The 25,324-nt window shown below is 31.5% G+C and overlaps 3 protein-coding genes across 3 annotated transcripts in view; 1 reads left to right on the top strand and 2 right to left on the bottom strand.

Annotated features, from left to right (window-relative positions):
* Positions 1-2,130, bottom strand: part of LOTGIDRAFT_161553 (hypothetical protein) — a gene marked incomplete at both ends in the record, with an annotated part of 3,284 nt that extends 1,154 nt beyond the window's left edge. Inside the window, 4 exons of the mRNA XM_009056919.1 lie at positions 394-600; positions 1,023-1,138; positions 1,415-1,554; positions 1,953-2,130. Of these exons, the coding sequence (XP_009055167.1) occupies positions 394-600; positions 1,023-1,138; positions 1,415-1,554; positions 1,953-2,130 (641 nt within the window). The remainder of the gene's footprint in view (positions 1-393; positions 601-1,022; positions 1,139-1,414; positions 1,555-1,952) is intronic.
* Positions 2,131-3,154: 1,024 nt separating this feature from the next.
* Positions 3,155-10,957, top strand: LOTGIDRAFT_232557 (hypothetical protein; the record flags this gene model as incomplete). The annotated part of the gene is made up of 14 exons (XM_009056920.1): positions 3,155-3,231; positions 3,329-3,391; positions 3,740-3,902; positions 4,158-4,704; positions 4,921-5,113; positions 5,367-5,519; positions 6,137-6,301; positions 6,586-6,736; positions 7,136-7,262; positions 7,593-7,694; positions 7,954-8,182; positions 8,917-8,991; positions 10,220-10,257; positions 10,490-10,957. 14 exons carry the CDS (start codon positions 3,155-3,157, stop codon positions 10,585-10,587), a joined length of 2,181 nt encoding a protein of 726 aa, XP_009055168.1. The 3' UTR covers positions 10,588-10,957.
* A 1,210-nt stretch (positions 10,958-12,167) lies between these two features.
* LOTGIDRAFT_232558 (hypothetical protein) lies at positions 12,168-24,672 on the bottom strand. The gene is made up of 20 exons (XM_009056921.1): positions 24,585-24,672; positions 22,694-22,985; positions 22,304-22,386; positions 20,275-20,392; positions 19,872-20,000; positions 19,454-19,576; positions 18,995-19,113; positions 18,671-18,775; positions 18,300-18,426; positions 17,708-17,909; positions 17,087-17,231; positions 16,648-16,812; positions 16,279-16,343; positions 16,026-16,107; positions 15,308-15,377; positions 14,509-14,659; positions 13,964-14,042; positions 13,528-13,644; positions 13,142-13,329; positions 12,168-12,679 (listed from the first exon to the last, which is right to left on the bottom strand). Exons 2-20 carry the CDS (start codon positions 22,862-22,864, stop codon positions 12,564-12,566), a joined length of 2,355 nt encoding a protein of 784 aa, XP_009055169.1. The 5' UTR covers positions 22,865-22,985; positions 24,585-24,672; the 3' UTR covers positions 12,168-12,563.
* Positions 24,673-25,324: the final 652 nt, after the last annotated feature.

Raw genomic sequence — 25,324 nt, forward strand, 5'->3', positions numbered from 1 at the left:
CAACATGCTACTGGTTGTATATGACATTGGCTAGAGGTCATAGTTTGACCTTCATGGCTATGATTGGCTGAATTAGAATCAGGTGGTAAATGCAATGTGGTTTGACCTTGGACATGACTGCATGTCTGATGGCCTTGGGTACCTTGGATATGACCTTGACAAGGAGAACAACATCCGGAACAATTATGTTGGACGTATGAAACAGAAGGTCGTGGAGAACTTGATGGAGATCTTGATGACATACAACCTTGAGAATTAGAGCTACAGTTGGTGCAATGTATACAAGACGAGAGGTGGCTTGTTGGAGAGAGAAGACCATGAGAATGACAAATTGAATTCCTTGGTGATGGAACTGAACCTGGTAGATTTGTTGAACGGAATATGTCTTCATACTTTGGCACAGGACTTCTTCTGCCCATTAATGATTCATATTTTGGAAGGTGCAGGGTCATCATGTTGTCTGATGGTATAATGACATCATCATACGGAGGAGGAGGTTCCTCTTCATCTGAGTTAGAATACGGTCTCAGTATATTATTAGTTGTGTTTATTTCAGCTACTTCACTGTATGATGGAGGAGCATAATCTTCACTACCATGTCTATAAATAAACAAAATTATAAGAATTGAGCCTTAAGAACACAAGTTATATGGGTATACTACTTCTAGTTATATTACATACTACATTTCGAAACATATACGGGTAACGCTATCAAGTTTTTTGTTTCGAAACATAGTATGTATGAAAACTAGGAGTAGTATATCCATATAACTTGTTTTCTGAATGTTTACCTTACTGCTTCTATACGTCTTACAAAGATTATAAAAATTGAGCCCTAAATAGTACTCAAATCCATTTATCAAATTGGTTAATCCATATTTCAGTTGTTGCTTGTTGAGCATCCCAAATACTTTATTTACTAAGTCTCAAGAAATTTTTGAAGTCTTCATCATTACTTTTTTTAAATATAACAATATTGAAATTAACAATTTTAAAATAATTCAATAAGTGTATTAATATACCTGTTAGCGTAATTATTGTCAACATCTAAAGAATCCATAATAACAGTGACAGCACCTAGTCTATCATTACGATCTACTACTACAGCTCTTAATGTACCTTGTCCTACTCGCCCTAACTGTAAAACAGTGAAAAAATTGAAATAACGATATAATATTCTTAATCAACAAATATGGCAATATGAACCTATGTGTGTTTGTGGATTTTGACTTGAATACCGGTAGCTCCCGAACATATCAGCATGCGAAGAATGATGACATCTTTTCATTAATTCTGTGGACTGTGGATAACACTGGATATTATAACTGCGGCCAATCTACAACTGCATTCTTTATAGAGGGTCCACAAAGCTAACAATCTAATTGCAATATTAGTTATAAAGAGAAATGATTACCTGTAATCTATTTGGATGTTCACGACTATGTTTTCTAGCTTTCAGGAACTGTCTGGTAGAGAGTAATAACAGTAAAAGAGCTAAAGCTATTAATAATGGCCCAGTCATTGATATTTTACCACCAAATACATCATTAAATCCTGCAATAGATACACACAATTCAGAAAAAGATGATTTTAGTGTTCTATTCTGACTAGTCCATCACTTATATTCATTTAAAATTTAGTTTAATTATTCAATCAGATGGCAGCATTTCTTAAAATCTATATTTTATCTAAGTTAAATTTTCAAGAATTAGGCCTAACAATAACAGTAGGAGGGCTGGATCTATATTTTACAAGGATAGCAGATTGGGTTTTGTAGATCTTGTCGAGTACTTGGCTGTTTTAAGCAATGGAAGCATAACAGTAACAGACATTGTTAATATCATAAAAATACTTTTAAAAAAATGCTACTCTTGACAGTATAAGCTTATTGAATATATATTCAAGCTACTATGGTACAGACTAATTATTTCAATACAATGTTAGTTTCTTACCTAACCATGTTAATATACTGCCAATTAACAGAAAAACGCCAGCTACAGCCATAAACAGTATTCCACGTCTCACTGGCTCTTTACTTTCTGGAGGACTGGAAAATGAGGAGGTGACAAAAGTGCGGAGAGCACTAGGTCGGCGATATTGAGGTACATGAACACTAGCTGCGTGAAACATCTTGAAATCTGACGCAGCTGATAGCCTGATTCATAATAACAATACTACACACGATCAACTATCACCTACGCTACAATTAGAAAAATACAAGCTTAAACATATTCACATGACATGAATTTACTTATAGGGATTGTAAAGAGGTTTTTTAAATTCTTATGTGTATCGGAGAACACTTACTGCATAAATTTGTTCCATTCCAATTTTCAGACGTCGGTGGTTCCTGCAATTCCACTAAAACTAAGTGTTTGATGACATCACTAATCGTTTAACATTACCTATTACATAAGCCTAATAAGGCCCTTTCCTTAGCGACTTCATTAATACCTAAAGATCATCTAATTCCTGTGCTTATTTCAAAAGTAATATTATCAAACCATATAACTCTTTAGAACCCAAGACATTTTAAAACAAATGACATGAAATTAAAAGTTTTTTCGAGTATTTGAGAAATGAGCAAGAAATGACACGGAGCTCATAGTCAGTGTCACTGAGGAGAAGAGTATCGTGGACAGTAGTGGAGTAGAGAGGACGAGGTTGGGGAGTAAGCTGGGACAAACTGAATGTGAAAATAAGGAGAAAGTCTAACACTCACCTACCCATTTCAAAGCATTCTCGGAATAGCCATCTTTAAGATTTAAAGAGTTTTGCAGAAAAGTGTAGTCTCTTACTTTAGACATTTACACGTTAACATTTTTTTCTGTCAAAAATGTTCATGTTTTGTTTACCCGGAAGTACTGCAGCCACCTGTTGGAATGTCTGACTTCTTGATCAGGTTTTATAACTCTGTACATAAAATTTTCAGGGAAGACAGAGCCATAAAGACTTAGGGGAGGTAACTACGTAGCAACATTCCAAACAAGATGGCTGCCTCCAGTGTGGAATATTATCAAAAACAAAAAGAGCTGGCGGATTCAATTAAAAAGAGGCAATGTTCTTATTTGATTTGTTCAATAATCTCAAATCCAAACATTGACAAATAACTACGTTGTTTTACAAAGTCTTGAATGAATCACATATCAATGAAATGACAAATCACAAAAAAATATGTGTCCAACGATCACTGTGGACAGTGAAAGACGCTAGACCAGTCAGGCAATATAGGTGCCTAGGTGCAGCCCTATTTAGCGTTTGATTCTTAATTAAATGACAAAAATCATATAAATTTGTTAAAGTACGTTCTTTTTTTATATATTTTTAGTGAGGAAGAAAGATTGAAATTAGAAAATCAGCTGAAAACATACTTTAGATCAGATCAACGATTGTAAGATTTTACATTATTTTATATTTGAATGAAGTTCTTCTTTAATGAATAAGCTTAGGATTTGTAAAATAAACTACTTGATGCTAAATGACTATAATCCAAATATTGACATGAAAACTATGGTAAAATCACTGAGGAGAAAGTTTAAAACTGTCCAATGGAAGCAATTTGTTTTTATTTTAATTAGGCTTTGTCATGTAATGAAGCAAATATTTGTAAAACTGTTTCTGTTAAAGAATTTTCACACTTGATGGTTTAGGATATATTATAGTCAGTGTAAAAATTGATATTATATTTCATTTGAAATGTGAGAAACATTGATTTGAATGTTGTTTGGCTGAATTTTAGAGCCAAGTTGAAAGTGGTCAAATTGAACAATTATTGGAAGAAAGTCTGTCAAGATGAACAGAGAAGTAAAGAGAGAAATGAACAACTGTTACGAGAATTTGAACGAATTGATTCTCATCTGGCATCCATGGGAGATCGCACTGAAAAACTAAGAGCCTTGAAGGTATGACTGATAGTAGCATAATCTTATAGGAATATACAACATTCTAAAGCAATCAAATGTGGTTTATAATTGATATATATGTCCATAATTACATCCCACCAAATATTCCCAAAATGGTGTAATTTAAACTAGATCTGGTTTTTGTTGACAAATATTTTGGAATTCTTAAAGCTTATAAGACCAACATCCAACAAAGGATTCATATTTTTCTCATTATTTTCTTATTTAGTATTGTTATTTTTGTTTTATCATTAGAAGCAATATGAAGAAAGTATTGAAAGGAAATATCCTAATTGGAGAGAGTTAGTTTTACCTAAACCAAATCCAGTAACTACACCCAATCAACAAGAAATTCGTCCAAATGATGTCTCACCTCTACAGCAATCTCCAGAACATATCAGACCAGTGTCACAACCTCCATTTCATTCAACCCCAGCTTCACAGACTGCGGCTCATGCTACAGCAACTATCCCACAATCCACACCAGCGACCCACCAGTCCACACCAGACGCCCATCAGGCCATGCCAGCCTCTCATCAGGTTACAACATCCACATCTCAGGTGACCTCTCCTGCACATAATATTACCCCAAAAGTCAACACTGAAAACATTGATGTGCATGACTCACCAATTCGAAAAGATATCTTTCATTCAGATCAATCACAAGAAACTAATCAAACTAAAGTTAAAGTCATAGAAGATGATGAAAATGAAGATGAGAGAACAGGAGAAGTAGAGGAGTTTAATATTCAACCAGTTCAGAATGTTTCTATTCAAAATACACCAACGGTTCGGAAATCAGGTTTGCTAGATTGAAAATTTCTTTTGATGTAGATTTATTTAAAGTCTATCGAGTGCAAATTGTTTATCAAAACTATGTATTTTTAAAGTTTCAAATGGCAAATATTATGTAAGTGAAATAGAAGATCTTGTTATTATGTTATATTTCCCGTAAACAAAAACACAAGGGAATATTATGGTATAACACACTTCTTTAATAACAGCGTGTTAATTATAGGTTCGATGGACCCAGATGATGACAGTGAAATCGACAGCGACCTTGACCTTCCCTTATCTGGTGTTCATCAACTAAAACCATCTCCTGAGAAGAAGAGCAGTGATAAACAAGGTGGAGATAATGCAACGTTACTGGGAACAACTGAGGCAGTAGCGTCTATTGAAACAGAGGTAGCTTCCACCTCAGTGAAAAGGTATGTCATTCTTATGGTACTAGTCTTTCTTCATGAACCCTATTAGTTTAAGAGCTTGATACTTTAAACAGTCATGTTAGTCCTGTTAAAAAAGGCTTAATCTTTGATATTTAACAGTTAAATTACATTTTGGAAAACTACGTAATTATCAAACAGTTCTAATTCATACTTTTGTCAAATGAAAAGATTAAACAGTCAAGTAAGGCTAATGAAATGTTTTGTATTGATTGATTATTTTCTGTATATTTAACAGTGGTGGTAATACTCTGAGAGCAGAATTAACATTAACTGGTATTTTATATTTGTTGAAATATGTACAAGATGAGTTTAGAGATGCCATATCTGTAGAAGGTTACTACAGAATCTCAACACCATCTGACTCTCATCAACGTTCTAGTATAATACAGTAAGTTGAAAAAGGTTAACAACTTAGTTTCACATGGATAAAAATTGGTTCACATGGATAAAAATTGGTTCACATGGATAACAACTAGGGTTCACATGGATAACAGCTTAGGTTCACATGGATAACAACTTAGGTTCACATTGATAACAACTAGGGTTCACATGGATAACAATTAGGGTTCACCTTGATCCATTCTTACCAGCTGGTATTTGGCCAAACCCTTGAAATTGGTCTTTCCTTGATGATCCTTATCCATTTAGGGTAACTCGGTCAATTGAATGACTTATTCAAAGACATCAGACGCCAACAGAGATTCAAAACCCAATCCCATGCCAATGATGTCATTCCAACACTCTATCTCCTTTTTTGTATACAATGAATGTATCCAGGGGCAATTCCTATACTTGAAATTAGAAGAATCAAACAAGTTATCTCATCTTTAGCAAAATTTCCCTTTGTACACTTCATAGCATTCCCTCAAAAACTCAAATCTCAAACAAGATGTAAAACTCAATTTAAAAGTGTGACACTGTTAGAAAAGGCCTCATGATTGTCAGGACAGTGCCAGGAAATAGTATATGAACCAAATGTTATGATTTCAATTATAATGTTTATAGGAAAGCAAATAATGGAGAGAATTTAAATAATATAGATGGTAGTTTGATTAGTATGGTAATATTAGAACAATTAACACTAGTAGTTAGGAATCTGGTAGATCATGGTTTAATGAAGGATGAGTTATTGATGGGAGATATCACACAACTTACTTCAGAGAAAATAGGGTAAGTTAAAGATAGGGTTTACTGTCACAGGCATGATGTTTAAAACTCGATGAATGCTGACCGATCTTTTGACAAACATCAAAGGATTAAAACTTGAAGATTTAAAGGCATTAAATTATATGAAAGTGTAGTCTGTGCATACGTCAGGATATTTTTCCATCAAACATGCCAGATACTCGCTGAACACCCCTGATATTGTTGTTTGGCTGTCACAGACCACTGCACACAGACAAAAATTATCATAAATTCCTTGCCATTTATATTGAGATTTTACCTATGTACAGGGATAATCTAACAACGGATGCCTGTGATTTATGGGATGGATTATTCAATCATTTTAATTTATTGGTGGAGTATAAAGTCATGGAACCAAAAGAAGTGGCAGCCATCTTTGTTCCTGGTTTAGTGGCTGAAGGTTCTCCTTATCAGACAAAGGTACATGTAGAATATCTTCGTCTCTATCAAAATTCTCATGTTATCGGTCATAACTGTCCATGTCTAAACTTTACATAGTAACAAAGTTATGTTTTTGTTGAATCGAAGAAGAGCCAAATATCAGATTCTAATTAGTTATGGATAGCTGATACAGAGCTCTTTCTGTTTATAGAGCAAATATCTACACCACTATATCAATTTAAAGTTCAGATTATTTTGACCCTGAAATATTAACATATGGTGCATTTTAGGGCTCTTATACCAGACAATGCGTGCGATTGTCTTCACTGAATTAGTCTTATGGACATACATGATTTTGGTTGTCTGCTTCAGAGTTTCATTTATTTATTGTAACTTACCCATAAATGAGTATTGACCCTTATTATTGTTTCACTCCAGGCATATACTGTTTTAGTTCAACTGTTAGAGGCTGGAAAAAGAGATGATGTGACAGATGCATCATCATCAGTTGCCTCCCCTCATCATAACTTTCCTGCTAAAACTACCTTGCAAGCCAATAATACAGGTAACAATACAGCACTTACACTGGCCCTTAACAACAGTCAGTTTAGCTGTATGCTTTGTGGTCACTACTGATACTTCATTGCCTTTGCCTTGTCTGTTGTCACTAGGGTGAATTAGCTTCAAGTTCTTTGTGCTCATGAAGAAATTTGAACTATTGGTACAGTTAGGGGCTATGTTCACTAGAATTATCTAGATTTAATTAAGTTCACACATATTTCATTCACATTTAAATCCAGGCCATCTCAATTTTTCTTCCCAACTGTGGATAATGATATGATATTTTACACTCTATAAGTTTGTACTATCAGCTCTACCCATGGTTATATTTCAGTACCACCATTAAAGTTTGGAAGTTTAATTGATAGACCATATAGTGATGAAGAATCCAGTTTTTTCAGTAATACAACTTCTAGAAATGTTGTTCCATTAAATGGTAAGGACAATTTTGTTTATTTTTATTTGATAAATCCCTCATTTAAAACTTTTTAATTGTTCCGTCTGCGCTCTTCAGCTCAAATTTTGCAACTTTTTGATAAACAGTTCTTAGAACCAGTAGAGAGGCAGAGCCTGCAAAAAGCTAAAAAATGAAGCATAAGTCAATATTAAACTTACTTCATATAATGTGGTTCTGATACTGTTTTTTGTGTCCCTAAAAGCTAAATATTTTGATTTTGATGTAATTTTTCCAACAGAAACTGATGCATATAAAAATATGTTATCTGGTACCAGAACAACATCACATCACCATGGTAACGATGAAGAAGATACAGATGATGATGTTGAGAAACAATTCGCATCTGTCTTGTCACCAAGAACACCAAAAAAATCAGTTCTCTCCCCTAGACTGAATAAGGAAGGTGGAGATATTTTCTCACCTAAGAAAGGACCTGGATTGATTCATTCTGCTCGAAGTCCTAAAGGGTAAGGTTTAATTAGAGTTTTATGACAAGGTTAAACTCTTGTAGCTTGTGATAATATAAGTTCATATCTTGCGTATCTTGAAAATTAATTCCTTGGTTCGGAACAGGGGGTATATATATTACAGGTGTTACTAGAGAGGCATCTTGGAAAATTTCAGTAATTCATGTAGTGTTAATATTGACAGTAGAATTACACATCTGTGTCAACAGCCAAAGCAATTCATAACTGTAGGCCAATGTATTGCACCTATTGAAGGCAGTTGATCATCAGTGGCATCTAATCAATGAAAAGAGTATGAATAATCCAGAAAGTTGTGAACCAGGGACTTAATTCAAAGACGAATTCTTATCAGAGTAGAAACAACAACACTTCTCTGTTACAGTTAAAGGGATTGTAAGGAGTTTTCTATGAAAAAAAATTACCGTTTTACAATCCCTTTAACTGGGGGAAATAATTATAAAATTGGTCCAAGCTGAGACATTAATTATTAGTATTATGTAGTATGATATTTTAGATTCTGATATTGAAATAGAGTAAAATATGCTATTTAACATTATCCATTAACATAAAGCTTAGATATAGATTGGATAGCTTTCTTCAATTACACACTTAAGGACAGATTACTGTACCGGTACTTGATATTAATGATGAAAATGTGCCGGTATAGCATGAATAGCAAAACTGTAAGCTTATTTAGTTTAGTTAATAGTCGATAATTGTCTAACAATTTTCAGTGATGATATATCTGAAACAGATTCATTTTCTCCCAGTCCTTCACCAGTTTATATTCCTACAGCTTTAGACTCCAGGTATCTTATATAAGTTACATCATCTTTACTCTAACAGTTGAACTGGGAAACTCAGTGGTATTTCATTACATACTTTTATATCACTCTGTCTGAGATATCCAATAAGATTTATTTCTTTTGAAAAAAATTTATATGGTGCTGTCTCTCGAAATTGCTTGGCTTAGAAATTGCTGTTGAGAATACTTGTAGATTAGGTACAGTGCCTGGTACAGGATAATTGATTCAGTAGGATAGAGAAGAAGTGAATACACTGGATATACACAGGGTCCAGGCACAATTTGCTTCTACTATTTTTACTATAAGCCGATATGGATAATCATGCATCCTTCCTAGTCTATATTGCCATATTTCTTTGTCATCTATGATTGGTTGATTTGTATGATTGAATCCAATCAATGCAACCAATCACAACATGCCATTTTTTGTTTGAAATAATCTCAGAATTAGTGAAATAAGGTATGTAATGAAATGAAACTGGGTATTCTTTTTTATACTAACAGCATGCCAATGACATTTTTTGTTTATCACTTACCTTTAATTTAATTATTTTTTTCATTAATTGAGTTTTTTTTATACCAGAAAGTTTCTATTTATGCTGCCTCAGCCAGTGCTGGTATACAAACTTCTTCACTCATACTAACAATCTTCATTAATGTCTTTTTTTCTTTCATAATGATATACATCTATAATTTACTGATTTTCCACTTGATGTTCCTTATTAAGTTTAAGTATATAGTCATTTATTGTGCAGTCCAGTGACCATTGAAGTCAAATAGCCAAAGAGCTGATATCCATTACCAAAACAACACTTTGATGTGATGTGCATTGAAAACTTTGAAATTCATGGAAAACAGAGCTACCTTTTCACTTAACATGTTTATAGGTCATTATATTCATTCCCCGATTTGTATAATTTCCATTTGAATTGTTTTATGTATTTGTCACATATTCTGGTTTCCTATCTGATCTGTTTTCTTAACATGTCTCATTATGGACTATATTGCTAGTTTTATCATTTTGATTGGATATTCTGTTGCCTTTTTATCAGCTCAAACAGTTGCAGAATAGAGACCTAGATTATATTCCTCTTTAGGATTAATATAAATGCCATATGGCACTTATCTTTCTTTATATTGGTTTTAAATAGGTTTATGTCACTAGACTGGACCAATAAAGAATAAGTTTGTTTTTGATGACTAATTTAATATATTTTTTATATCAATTACAGCAAGGGTTCTACTGGATATAAACTTCCTAAGAGAACTGGTAAGTTTATATGACTTGAATATTTTAATGACATAAACTCATTTCGTATATTGTCTATTTGATGTACATGTACCCTATTCCACTTGTGAATCTAGGGTCTTGGTCAGGTCAGGTCTAGCATGAAGTATTTTGCTAACTATTTTTACTTAATAGCATTCAATATATTAATTCTATATTATACAACCGCAATATATTATGCTATTGTTAACATTGAATATTATTCTTTTAACAGGAGTAAAGATAGGATCTGATTTAGATACAGACACAGAAATAGAAATACATAAATCAACCAATCAGGATCAAGATGATGATTTTGATTTCTATAATTAATAATAGGGTATTCTGGGATTAATCATATAATTTGACAGGGATATATTTAATTTAATGCATACTTGTTAGCTTATAGTGTATTATAGTGATAAAGATGTTTAGTTTAACAGGCAATCATCCTTTGAAGTGGATTTGTGTTGATATGTCGTATATTGTACAAAGCATCAGCATCTACATAGTTTCCCTATATAGGTATCATTTTTTGAGGTTATTATTTGGAATGAGTAGAAAGAATGAATTTTGTCACAAAAATTGATTTTGTTATCATAGTTGAGAGTAGTTATATTTTGATATTCAGATTATGTGATATATTATTGTTTTATGTACTATTATTTATTGTCTTATAGCTATGTATAAACACTTTCACTTTACAAACTTGGTATAATTTTCAATAGTATATATACTATCATAGAGAGAGTTGACTATTGATAGAAACATACGTGTGGTTTTTGATGCAGACTGTTCAAATCCTTGAGGTTATCAAATTGAGAGTTTAAAACTACAAGAGCTGACGTGAGAATAAGTCAAAATTAAGTGAGGACACAGGCTGAAATTGATAGGGATGTTTGAAGATTGCAGTGTGAAACTGATTAATATTTCTAGTTGACTGATAATCAAATTTCAAAGACAGTCTGAAAGAACAGTAATATAACATGTATTTATTCTATATACATTACATTAAACTTATAGAATTAAAGGCATTATAAATATAACAATTGTTGATCAAATTAGCTGATAAATGATCATATAAATTAAGTAGATTTAGGCACTACAAAAATATACTATAGATTCATAAAATATAAAACAGTGCTTTAAACTGAGTATTTTAATAAACCAAATGGCTAATCTTGATATCTGATTTTAGAATTTGGATAATATAAATTGTATTCTATTGATTTTCTTCTGTCTAAATTTCTGATGCACAACTTGGAGGCAGACTGGTCCAGTTTTAGCATCTTTACAGTAAAGTAATGATTATCATATATTGATAAATATTTACCTTTTATCTGAAAAATCACCTAAGACATGATTGGAAAAATATTTAAATCAACATCAATACATTAGGTATAAAATACCTCAATATTCAAACACTACAAAAATGAAATATATAGCCCCACTGGCAGAATTTGATTTTGTTCCTGTGTAAAATATAAATGAAAACAAGTTTAATATCACAAAATTCACTATGAAAACTAGAATATTGGATTATAAATATCATAGTGAGAACTGTACAACTGTAAAGTCAATATCTAAACAACTCTATCCCTATAATATCTAATTCATATATTGCTATATTAAGTATTTGTCCATAATCTATTTCTATTGAACACATATAAATATCACAAATCATAAAACTTCAAGTCTAAAACAGTGATTTGAACATATGTACACCAACTCAAACGCAATTTTTTTCGAACTTTGGAAATTATAAATACAATTATTAAATACAGTTATGGGATTTTACTATTTGAATATAAGATTAGCAATGTTACCTAACCTGGGACTATATTATTTTTGGGATCTGTAATGCGACAATACAATATTGTAGTCATTGAAAACAGAAAACAATTAGGTGTTTTGAATTTAAATATATTAACAATAATGATGCTGTTTTCAATACATGATTTACTTGTAGACTTATATTTGATTTATTTATTATTATACATATATATTATATTTCTACCAATTTTATTCAAGTCATGGTCAGACAATATTGCACATTATTTTTGAAACCAATATAATCACTTCCATTTTTTGGAAATAAAAAACAAAGTGACTCATTAACTCAATTATGTTCAAGATAAACTATTCAATATTTTTTTGAGTCAGCTGTATTGGTCTCTATTATTTTTCGGGCATAAAAAGGTAATTAAGTAACATCATTATCTGAAAGTTATATTGTTGTTGTCAAACTACAGAATCACGGTCTGACAACTTAAACTAATACAGTTAAACTATTAAACAGGATGAGAACATTAAATATTTTCTAGAGTCAGTCGTCTTGGTCTTTGTTCAAAATCTTCACCTTCATCTTCAGCTTCTATTTCCCCCTCAAACATCTGATGTAATAAAACTTCCACTTTCTTACGACCTATAAGATTTGAACGACATATAGAAGCGAGGAGCACATATAACAAAAACACAAAACAATATTATGGAATATAACACACTTCATTGAAACGTTATGTGCCCAACCTTATTAAAGAAGTGTGTTATATTCCATAATATTGTCTTGTGTTTTTCTTACGACCTAGGTAAATATAAGCCATAGTTACTATAGGTTAAATTCTTCAGATTCCAGTGTTATTTCCATGGTTACTGGGCTTGATTATATGAAGCAAAGATATCTTAATACAATTCAAACCTTTTTGCTCGGATCTCTCCAATTGCTCAGCATACTAACATAGCTTAGTTCTCACTAATTGTTGTCCCAATAAACAGACAACAGCTAGGTTGGGACCATATACTCAGTACCTGGTACCTTGAATCTTCCGTACATAAACTATTATGGTGTAAAACAACTTGGATAATTTGAGATGACGGAATAACTTACTCCTTTTCTTGAGATGAAATCGAAGTCCCTGTTCCTGTGAAAGATCAGGTAAACTTTCCGTATCTGAGTCATCATGAGGATCATCTGGTTGATTTTTTAGTGGGGGTGGGACAGGGTCTTCTGGTACCTCTTCATTCTCCACTAGTTCTATTGTATCTATTGTAGGTCTACCAGTGGTATTTGGTGTACTGAAATAAATATACAACAAATAGAGTTCAATTGTAAAATTAACAACTTTTCTTTAACTTTTTGGAAATAACACAGACAATACCTTCTCCAAGGCACCCTATATAAACTCCATAATATCTTCTAAAGCTTGAAGTATTTTATCCCAATCAAATAACACTCAATGTTACAAAGATACAAGTAAAATAGACTATACTTACTAGCCTATACCAAGTCCTAATTCTTTAATCTTAGCCTCTACAGCTGACTCTAACTTAGGTTGTTTTTGTAGAGAATATTCCAATATAAAAGCTTCAAGAATAAAGGCTGTGAAGATACTGGAAAATCAATTGTATAATAATTATAATATAATTCCATATATTTGTTCTGAACAATGTAATATCCAGTCTTAAGAAATTGAGTAATTGATATATAAAAACAAACCCAATGATGAATGTATTGCAAATGTGTTGTTTTGGATTTTGGATTCATTATTATGAACAGGTTTGTTTATTATTCTGAATGGGTTCATTATTCTGTATGGGTTCATTATTCTGTTCAGATGGTTAGTAGCTTACTTGCTTTTTGAGTTGTTTTTGTATGCAAGGAATATGAAATTGAAACAGTAGAAACATTAATTGAACATAAATTACTTACTTAAGAACTATAACCACACAAGACAGGTGGAAAAAGAAGAAGTATATTCTAGCTGCTTTATGGGTGACCAATACAAACCCTGAGGTTAGCAGTAAACATTGGTTAAGGATAAACAGTCTTAGTACAAAAAAGACAATTGGAGTCTTGTACAGATAAGAAGATGAAAATATACATCCTGAAGACATTGAAGAGAGGGGAATTTTAAATTGTGATGCAAATATAATAAAGAAAGAAAGAAGGAAACAAGCATTTTTTCAGTATAACAACTTAGCTTCAAGAATGCTTCGGCTTCTTTCACAAACCAAGATTAAAACAAGTCAACTTGTTTGAAGTAACTAAGCAAATAACATCAAGAAAAGTTCAAATTGGACCTAGATGTCAAGAGGGAGCATTGGACATATAATTAGCTATCAAGTCTTCTGCTATCATGAATGAAGATTTGAAAGTATGAATATTACACTAAAGGATATCATGCCATTGATTGACAACTGTCAGTTCAAATAGAACCACAAACGCCTTCATTATGTTGTTGAAATTATTATTACAATAATGAAACATGTAGAAATTAGACTTGGCAAGTTTGGGATTGCCACAGGTCTGTTTCTCTGGGTCTAAATCTGTATCATTGTAACCATGGAAACTAATCTTATTACCAAATACTTCCATTCCAATAATAGCATAGAAATAATAGAATACCTACAAATTAGAATCAAAAGTTAGTTAATCTGAAAAGGCAAAATATAACTGTGTAGACTAATCAGCATTAATTAAGCATTATGTCTAAAAAAGAGATATACATTTGCAGTTATAGAAAATAGTCACTATGCATTCAAATATCTTAATAAAAAGAAATCTGCTCAAACAGCACAGCATTAATTAAGCTATCCATGCATTCAAATATATATCATTATCATTAACAAAAATTTCAAAATCATGATGCGCGACTTATTAAGGAAAAGCCATTTAAACATTTCAAATTATTAGTCAGCCGGTATGATAGTTTATCTTGCTGTTAACGAAAATAAATGAAATTTCATAAAGCAATATAGATTTGATTATTTGTAGAAATGATTTAAATATAATTCATAAAACAAAATTTATCAGGTTTTGCCTCACACAATTTATTTTAATTTTTAATCAATGTGTTGTCTCATGTATCAAAATTTCAATAAACTGTAGAAAAATGACTATAGAATAAAACCTGTAATCCATTTACTTTAGTTTTTCAAATAATTTTAATTTTATTGAAATAAATTCAAGTTAAATTGAAGTACAAAGAACAGCAAAACAAACCATCAGCAAAACGTCTATATAGCTAGCAAAAAAAGCAGAGAGCATGCTTACAAATACAACACCACCATATGTTAAAATAGATGGACCAATATTCACAATAGTCATAATAATAACTTTAAATCTACAAACATAAATAATATACACATCAGGGTTATCTCTACAGCGCAAGCTAGCACAAGTATATATACAGAAATTTAGATTAAGGACAAGTCTCAATGCTGATAATCTCCAGATATGACAATGAAATTCTTGCTCTATTACTACTTTATCTCTGAAGGCAATAAATCACAGCAATAACTGCTTAAACCTGAGAACAGCGTCTTGAAAACTGATAAAAATACAATAATCTGATTGGTTCAATTCGATTTTAGTGATCAACCAATCACTTGATCGGTCACTAAGATTATCTTAAGATTAGTTTTCTAACACATGATTTCCAGTACCAAATAAATTCCTATTTTACCATACTCACTTATATACATGCCCTTTAATGCGTGGAAATAACCTATTTGAGAAGCAAATTTATTTATTTTCAATTCAAAGATCTGATAATGGCATGCATAAATATGCATCAGACAAATAAGATATAAAAATTATAAAATAAAATACTTAAAAAGACATACTACATGCCCATGGGCAACGGTAACAATCATTAGTAGGAAATATTCAACCTTTAGCCATACACTTATTTCAAACTTTTTGGGCTTTCAATAGGGCTCAACAAATCCATGTTCAGACTGGTTACCAATCTATAAGAATCAAAGAATACCTGGGAATACTGCCAAATAGTTTAATCAACCTCATAACTCTTAATACCAACAATACATCTAATGTTCGGAACTCTTCACTACCTGGAGATAAAAAAGTTTACTAATCTATCAAGTTTAATATTGTATAATATTTATAGTATATCATTTACGACTATAAATATAATTTAAACATCATAACTTGTATAAAACATTGGGATTGAATACAAATTACAAAATAATTGCTTAATCTTGAATATATAATTTGTAACTTACTTGCACCAATAAATATTTCAATGATGGAGGCCAAAACAGCTGCACCTATTACCAATACATCAAATCTAAATTAAAAAATTATTATCTGATCTATAGATCTCAAAATAAAACAGTACAATTTCCTTTGATAAGTGTTGCAGATACTGCAATGATTGTTACCAGAACTGTTGATCTGCTTCAGCTAAACGTTCATGTCTATTTCCATTTCCGCCATTTTGAATTTAACATCTCTTTTTTTAAGGCACATGTGGAATGCGTTCTGAACTGTTTTATTGAATTTCCAGTTGATTCCATGAATCTAAAACATGCAGAACTCTCTAATCAAGCGACCCTCGAATAAAACAGAAAAAGAAGTAAAACAATATTTACATATTCCAAAATCTTGTAGCAAAGTTTTTTGGTCCATAAGTATAAACCTTGAGAAATATTTCAATGGTAAAAATCACCAGAAAGAACCAATCAGATTTGTCCACATCAAAGGCAATAAAGAATGCATTGATGAAAATTAGAAAATCAAAAAACCATCGAAAAGCTCTGAAATATAAAAACATTTCAGTCAACAATTGGTTTACCCTGAATTAAATATGAATACAATCATTGAAATCATTTTGTCAATTTGCAACTCATCATCATCCTGAGCCTAATTTTTACATCCTGTGTGGACTCACTGCACAGATTTTTTGTCATTTTTACATTTTTACTAAGTGTGTGAAGAAATCATTAAGTACATATATGTGTCTTTCATTTCATCAAATATCCATACATAAGCAATAGAGATGAAACTATTGTAAAATACAATATAACTTACTTGGTTCTAATCAACCATTTTAGAGCATTACTAACTCTATGATTATATATAGCAGGTATTTTGTGTTCTAGAAATGTTCTTCTGTCATTGACTTCAGTTAATTCTACTTGGAGTAAATCAGACAGATTCACAAACTGGGTCTTTTCTAAAAAATATTCAAATAATTTCAATTTTATTGAATGCCATATAAGGACATCGCATAAAACACAAGTTCAATATAAGACTATTGTTACCATTTTGGAACTTTGATTCCGGTTTACAAAACAATTATTAATAAAAAAAAAATACAGTACCAACTAAAGAAATCAAAGTTTAATTAAAATATTGAACATAATCCCATAGGAGAATAAAAAATAGGAAAAGAATTTCTGTAATACGTGTCCAGATCATTGAGGTTGATTTGGTTGTATTTTTCAAACACGCCCAGCAGAACAGTTCTAATGTGTGTTTGACATGTGTATAGGCTTAACATAGAGTGTTATTCAAACTAGTTTTTCAATAGTCAAAAAATATAGATTTCCCTATAAAATTGAGTTTGATTTATAGAAATCCTCTACCACACAAAATGTCATGACAAGATTATCATTCTACAGATAGAAAGATAAATAAGCTTACACTTACTAATAGAATTCATGCCATCATTGTCTAAAACATGTAATAATAAATCTAATTGTTGTTGACTCTTGCCTTCCAATACTACAGACATTAACTTATTCCATGTTGGTTGAGTGACAACATATTGATCTCCTACTTTATCTTTTAATATCTCAAACGCACGATTCAATTTCCTTCTTTTACTGAACACAGATATTCTTATCTCATTCTACAACACAGAATTCATTATAAGTAAAAACATTCATTCTAATTTCTAATATTAAATTTGGTGACAGAAGCTCACTTAATCTCAATTTGAAATCATAATTGACAATGACATGAACAAAGGAGTGCACATTAAACAAAAAATGAACTAATGGTGACTTGTTTTTCAGTCACATTTGAAGAATTCTGGAAATTTTAAGTCCACTTGTAATAATGGTTTTGATTGGAATGAACAAGCATTTAATAATAAATATAACTGTGAATGGAAGAACAACTACACTAAGTGCAGACTTCAGAAGCTTTTTTCTCATAATTGATATACTTTAAGAGATATTTTGTAATAATGTTTTGATTATTCAAGGTTAAATATAAAAGCTTATGGATCTCAACTTACCTTTAAATTTTTTTTATAATTATTATAAATAGCAGCTAGCACTATACTCATAAATATATACAAACAAACAATAATATAACATACAAAAAATATAGCAAACCAGGGATTGTAATCATACGCTGGCATCCTGAAATACATTCAATATACAAATACTCATAAAAGGGTTTTATCTATTTATTACAATGAGATCAAACAGGTTTTTGATCAGGGTCTTTGATGATGTGGTAGGTTGACACCGTAAAAATGTAAGAATGTTGTAAATATTTCCTATATTTCTCAATAAGCAGAATATTTCTTCCTCCCTTTCTCTCTATAATCCTGATACACTTTTATGAGAACAAAATTTTAAAGATGATTCAATAAAAACTTACATAACGTCTGGGTTATTAGCTGTAGTAACAAGAACATATAAATCCCAAATACAGTCAAGATATGTTTTAAAATACGGATCACCATTTGGGTACGTTAATGAGTTCCTGCAATATTATAGTATAACTTTTATTTGGACAGTTAGATAATTACTTACCCCAAACTTTGAGAATAGTTTTCTAGGCCAACTTGATTGAAACATCGATATACTGACGTTCTTCAACATACAGTCAGAAACATTTTGTTATAACAAATATGTTGAAGACTGAGGTAGATGCAACAATTTCAAAATAGGATAAAAGATAAAAGATAAAAAATGCACCTACCTTTTAGAGAATAATTTGAGAGCTAATAAGGCAAAGAGTAGAACACTAAGAAAAAATAGAATCAGTACATTTAAAATTTCTGGTACTGTTTTACGAATATTTCTGAAAGCTCTCCGCACCTACAAATATAAATTCAATCAAAAGTCATGATATCTTTCTTTGGAAGCATGTCATACCAGATGCTCTTTTATTCCTGAATGTCCAGAGCATAAACATGCTCTGTCATGGCTATTTACTGGATGACAATTGCTTGATTACAGCAGCTGTGAGTCTGTGTGCAAGAATTTTGTGATCTTGAATCTGTGATTTTCAGTATTCAAGTTGATCAAGATATATACAACCAACTTGTAGACAGAATCCACAAGAACAGAAGTGTTAATTTGGACAATGTCATTTCTTGTTATGAATCTAAGTATCACACACTGTTGAGGCAACTAAAAATGTTATTAGAACTCTCACCTGTTTTCCATCTGAGAAATTGACTATAAAGAGAGGGCGAAGTGGGCGTGACCATCTTACAGGATTTGTATCTGGTGCTACATTTACCCAAATAATATAACATATTATATCTAATATCATCAGCTGTAACACAGAGTTATCAAATCAAATTTTAAATTATGTGACCCCATGTAATTTTGACTCGGTAAAACAATGGCATTGAATATTTAGGATAAGAGTCCTGACAAGACCTCTAATAGTAGAGCAGTCTAAATACAAGAAATTCTTCCACTGTTTAAGCATCAAAACTCCATTGTCAAGACATAAAACTTAACATCACATGGTTGATAGAGTAGCCTGAAGACAATATCTACCTATTGACAGATACAACTCAAAACAATCTACTATCAGTTTGTAAAAGATATAGAAAACAACTTACAATTATGGTACATAGAACTATTATATGTTTCGTATCTTTCCAGAAACTGGACGATTGTTCTACATATGCAGCATGACAGAATCGGAATATAAAAAATCCCAAACATACCAACTCTATTAATATGGTGGCCTGGAAAATACAGCATTACCATAGTAACAGAATTAGGAACTAAAACATATTTGGCAGAATTTAACAGTTAGCCATAAAGACTTACTTGCCCTTGTGTTATATGACAGGAAATCATAGAGGTAGCAGTGAATATCATCAACAGTCGAACGCACAAGGCAGCAGCGGGTCCTCCCGCGGCCACGTTCATCCAAAGGCTGGCTGAAACTATTGTTCTTGGTTTCAAATCTCTCCTATCAAATACAAGAAATCACCAATAAAATAATATGATACAAACCCAATATGGTGCAGTAAAAGAAACTGCTGGTTTTTCTACGAAGGCTAAGCTAAGATCGATGATAATAAAGGCATACAGAGCCCAGCGTAAATACCATTTATGATACAGAATATATGATCTACAATAAACAACATAATAATACAATATATATGTAAACAAATGAACTTATGAATATAATACTATATTTAGTTTAATAACAGAAACTGTTATTTGGTATTTCTGTATTGTTTATGGACCACATTAACATCAAAGTAGCTTTTGGAGTGAATAATTGATCTTTTATTGGGATCAACGCCCTTACATTACTTAACTCTGTTTTATCTATTGATTTATTACCGATAAATCGCAAAGAAATATCTATTAACTTTTACACCTCAATATCCAATACAGTATCCTAAATGCCTGTGTCAATATGCAGCAAATAATTACTAATATCATAGATACATAATGTAAAAGTTTTTAGCATTGCATCAATTGATAACAGACAATTTCTCATAATGTACTTCAGGGTCACCTTAATTCTCTTTTATCTTCAAAAATTGAGTCCACATAATAAATGCTATGAATTTTTGACCCCCATCTTTGTTATAAGATATTTTATCTCTTTAACTATTTTATCATATTACTAACTACCGTCATCATGATCAGGTCAACTTAGTTTTTATACTATAAATATATAGACAGATAACTATCACTGTTATCATTGTGGCTGGTGGAGAATGAATGAATGAACGGATGAATGACCTAATAAAGGAAACAGGTAAAAATGGTATAGAAGAAAAGTCACAAGTTGTCAGAGATTTCGGGTTTCGTTTTGCAATTGGGTTCTTTATTACTTGGTTTATTTCTTTACCAGCCCTATGTCCAATCACCTGACAGTCACATAACATAATGATCAGAAGTTTTTAATGGAAGAAACTCACTGCACTTTGCATTACAGTTGCAGAGCTACTGCATCTACATGTACATTACTGTGGTAAGTTGCAGTTAAGAAAGAATTTCAAATAAGACTCTTGTGTATAGTAATCAATAGTGATTTAATATTGAACTACAACTTTATCAGTATTGCATCAGCACACATAAAAATGTTAAAGCTGTCGAGATAGCAGTCAAGATTAATAGATAAAATATAACTTTTCTTCACAAGTTATATACGTGATAAGCTGAGCAAAGCATTAGCTTGGTATTGTCAAACAATTAGTGGTTGTGGGTTCTGTCAGCATGTGTTAGTCTGAATTAGTCATAAAAACAGTATTGGAATAGTGATATAAGTTTTATCAAATTTAACAAACGACCTTAGTTGAAATGCTTTTAATGATAACCTTTAGATATGTAATATCATCTGTTGTAAGTAATATATTATATAAGGTTGATATGGGTGCTGATGCATTAAAACTGGAATTTATGAAGATAACATCAGTAAATAATAATGGTGTTAGCTAATGGAAATATTTCAGGTTTTAATTACCTATGTGCTCAAATGAAAATAAAATAAAATAAAAAGCATTTTCTACGCTTCGCTTATTTATGCTCACTTGTGTGGAGTACACTCTAGACTGAATGTCAGTCAAGAACATGTCACTTTGGAGAAGTGAACTTTTAATTCTGACCCATAAAATAAGGACTTTATCATTAATCTTTGTAAAGCAACCTGAAACATGATAGCTTAAAGCACATTACTAGCACTTTGATCAGACCTGGTGACCTATTATCTTCACTGTCAAGAGAAACCAGATTGAAAAGTTTATGATACTAAAAATATCTCAATCTATTACCTGTATTGTCATTGTTAAGAGCTCTGTGAGGCCATTCTTTAATAAAAACCCAGGAATAGTTTTGAGTTCAGTTTGAAATTAAAATAACTGTGACCAATAAAACCCAGGAGTATTGTTTGCTTTATTTAAATGTGACCAGTATCATCCATTCAGAAAATCAAATGTAATTTTCTTACTATTTGTTTTTCTGTCTTAGTTAGATGTGTAGATTCACTTGAAAAGTTCAATTTTTCAGATTTAAAAGCCACACTTACCTGACATGTTTATCATCAGTTTTAAAATTGATATTCCTCCCTCGTTTAGCATCTAAAACCAATGTAGCAGCCAATAGTATTTGCTAGAATGAAAAATAATCTTCAAATTTAAAAAAAAAAGCAAAAAATACATTTCAGAAAAACATAAACATGGAAAAATAAGAAAATCAATTATGATGAAAAAGGGCAAAAGAAAAAAAAATCGTTTTTTTGATATTTTTCATCAAAAAAACCCTTTTTTTTTTTCACATAATTTAAATGATTTCAGCATCTTTCAATGTCCTGAAAACTTAACAAACTTACACAGGTAGCTGGAATAAAATTCAATGTAATTAGGATTAGAATTCTAATAAAAAAGGCCTACATGTGAACCCACTAAGCATACCGTACCTCATCGGTTTTGGTTGAATTTGTAAAATGATTATTATTTTTTGATTCTGTCTCTCCTCCTTTTACTTTTAATTCATCTTTTATTTCTTTTATTTCTCCATCTGTTGAACTCTCACCACTTCCAATTTCATTGATGTTTATAAATCCAATTTGTGGATTAGCCTCAGACATATTGGGTAAGATTTCTTCATTTAATTTCAAGGAAAGTTCATGGTGATTCAAATGATAATCTTCTTTGACTTTGTATGAAAAAGTTTACTATAAATAACCTATTTTCCTGTCACCAAAAGTCCTAATAAAGACAAAATAGGTTTTTTAGTATCATGTGATAACATCGCCATTGAATTTTAATTTACAAAATAGGGGCCGTATTTGAAATAAGTTGTTAATAGTTACAGTAGACTCCACATATCTTTTGTTTTATATGGTACCGGTAATAAACTGTTCCCTAACAATGTCCCTATGGTTTAAAGGCAGCTATACTCTTATTCAAAAAAAATAAACAATACAAGGTATTATGGTCACCATACCTTGTCCTAGCCCTAACCACAGGCCCTTGAAGCTCTGTCAATAAGCTTATTACTAAAATATGGGAAATGTGGAGAAAATAGTATCAATATAATTATATTCCTACCTAACCCTTCAACTGTCAGTTTAAACTTCTATACATTGACATCATTTTCTCCACATTTATTTAATATTGACAGAACTTCCAAGTCCAGGATCTGTGCCCTAACCAAGTTATACAGTCGAGTAACCTATTTTCGTGGAAACCTATTATTCGTGGATTTCCGGAAAGGATTAATAATTTACATGAGCGACCTTGCGCGACCTCCGCATTAGTTTGTTTTAATAAACATGGGTTTTCTCTACAATATCAGCTAGTAGAATGAATCCAGTAGTTGCAAACAAGGTAAAATGTATTAATGTATACTTTGACAAATACAAAATGGCGGATTTCAGTTATTACCAAACATCACCATTTTTATCGGCCGAATTTCCTTATAATCCCTAGCCGTAATCGGAATTCCAAGTGTCGTCTGCTAAAATGTAGTCCAACGAATGAAGTCACGTGATCAAATAGCGGATTCCGTGTAAGCAGAAAATTTCTATGGAACACAAAGTGGACCATATTCTTATGTTGTTTCAGTGACTTTTAGCAATAAATCACGCTACGTATCTTATTTTGTCAGTCACTATTTTTTTTTAAATCGTGGTTCTTTGAAGGAATTGTGACTAGGTATAATGAATTGATATTAAAGATAAATACTAAGAGAAGTTAATTATACCACCCGGTATCCATACAACGTGTTTTTCTAGACTTATTTATTGTTCAAACATTGTACACGAAAATAGGTGACGCATTCTGCCGCCGTTGCCGAGTTGGTTGCTCATGAAATATGGGTCAAAGTGAAGAATTCATAAAGAAAATCGAAACAAACCAATTTCAATTATTTTGTAGAATATCTGAGGAAACATCTAAGACATAAAAAAAATTTTTTGTTTTTTTAACTTTGACGAAATTCGGTGTTGAATCCTTATATCCACGAAAATAGGTTACACCACTGTACTGTTATAGCACCCTAATTTGAAATAACATAATTTCTGTATCCTAGTTACGGCAGTATACACATATCCGTTGTTTTAAATAGTAGGCATAGACTGCCGTAACAATCATGAACAATAGGCACAACCTAAAATAATATAATAAAGTAGAAGTAGGCCTACTACTAGATCTACGCTGCTCTGAGTACAGAGATCTCAATTTATGTTGCTAAAGAAAACACAAGATCTACAAAGCATTTTCACCTTGGCAGGCATGAAGTCAGTGATTGCTTACAAATAAAAACCGTGCAAACTTTCATAGTTAAAAAATATTATAAGCACAAACCTTAATCTTTAAAACATTCAGTGATTTTAATCAGAAATGTCTCAGTTAACAAGAGTAACAGGAGGCGTGTCTCATTCTAAAAATAAATCAGTCCCGCCATTGACTAAATACTTAGCCCTAAAACCAATTTGTTTCGATAAAAATTGTTCTCATTTGGTATTCCAAATCGTATTCAAAATGTTTTAGGATACATTTCGATATTCCAATTTGTTTTCTGTTCAAGATCAGAAATATATTTCCTCAAATTGTTGGAATCAAGAGATGAAGAAAACAAGCTAAACTGACCGGTTTGGAGAGTACAACAACAAAGATCTAAGTTCGGCAAAAAATGACGGACCAAACTTATCGAGTTGCATTGTTAGTTTGTGAGTGTTATTCAAAAGATATGTTTTTCTAGATCTTAGTAAATTTATTTTCATTAAACCATTTGAATTCATTTACTGAATCTAAGTTCATTGGGAAAAGTCTGTAGCATAATAGATCCTAAGATATCAGATAGCCGAACTAAGCGTTCTAAGGGAGGCAACTCCAAAATAGACAAATAAAAATTCAGACAACAACTAACTTGATTATTCATTAATATATCTTATTTTCTAATCTTCTAGTAGAGAACAGGAGTCATGATGATACAAGTTGTGAAACCAAACAAGAGTTCCATGATATTATTGAAGATTACAGATGGTTTTTCACCTTTATTTATTTATTTTTTCAAAATAGCCGATAGGCCTAGATATCAGATA

This window comes from Lottia gigantea (genome assembly GCF_000327385.1).
Source record: "Lottia gigantea unplaced genomic scaffold LOTGIsca_29, whole genome shotgun sequence".
NCBI classification, from domain to species: Eukaryota; Metazoa; Mollusca; class Gastropoda; family Lottiidae; genus Lottia; species Lottia gigantea.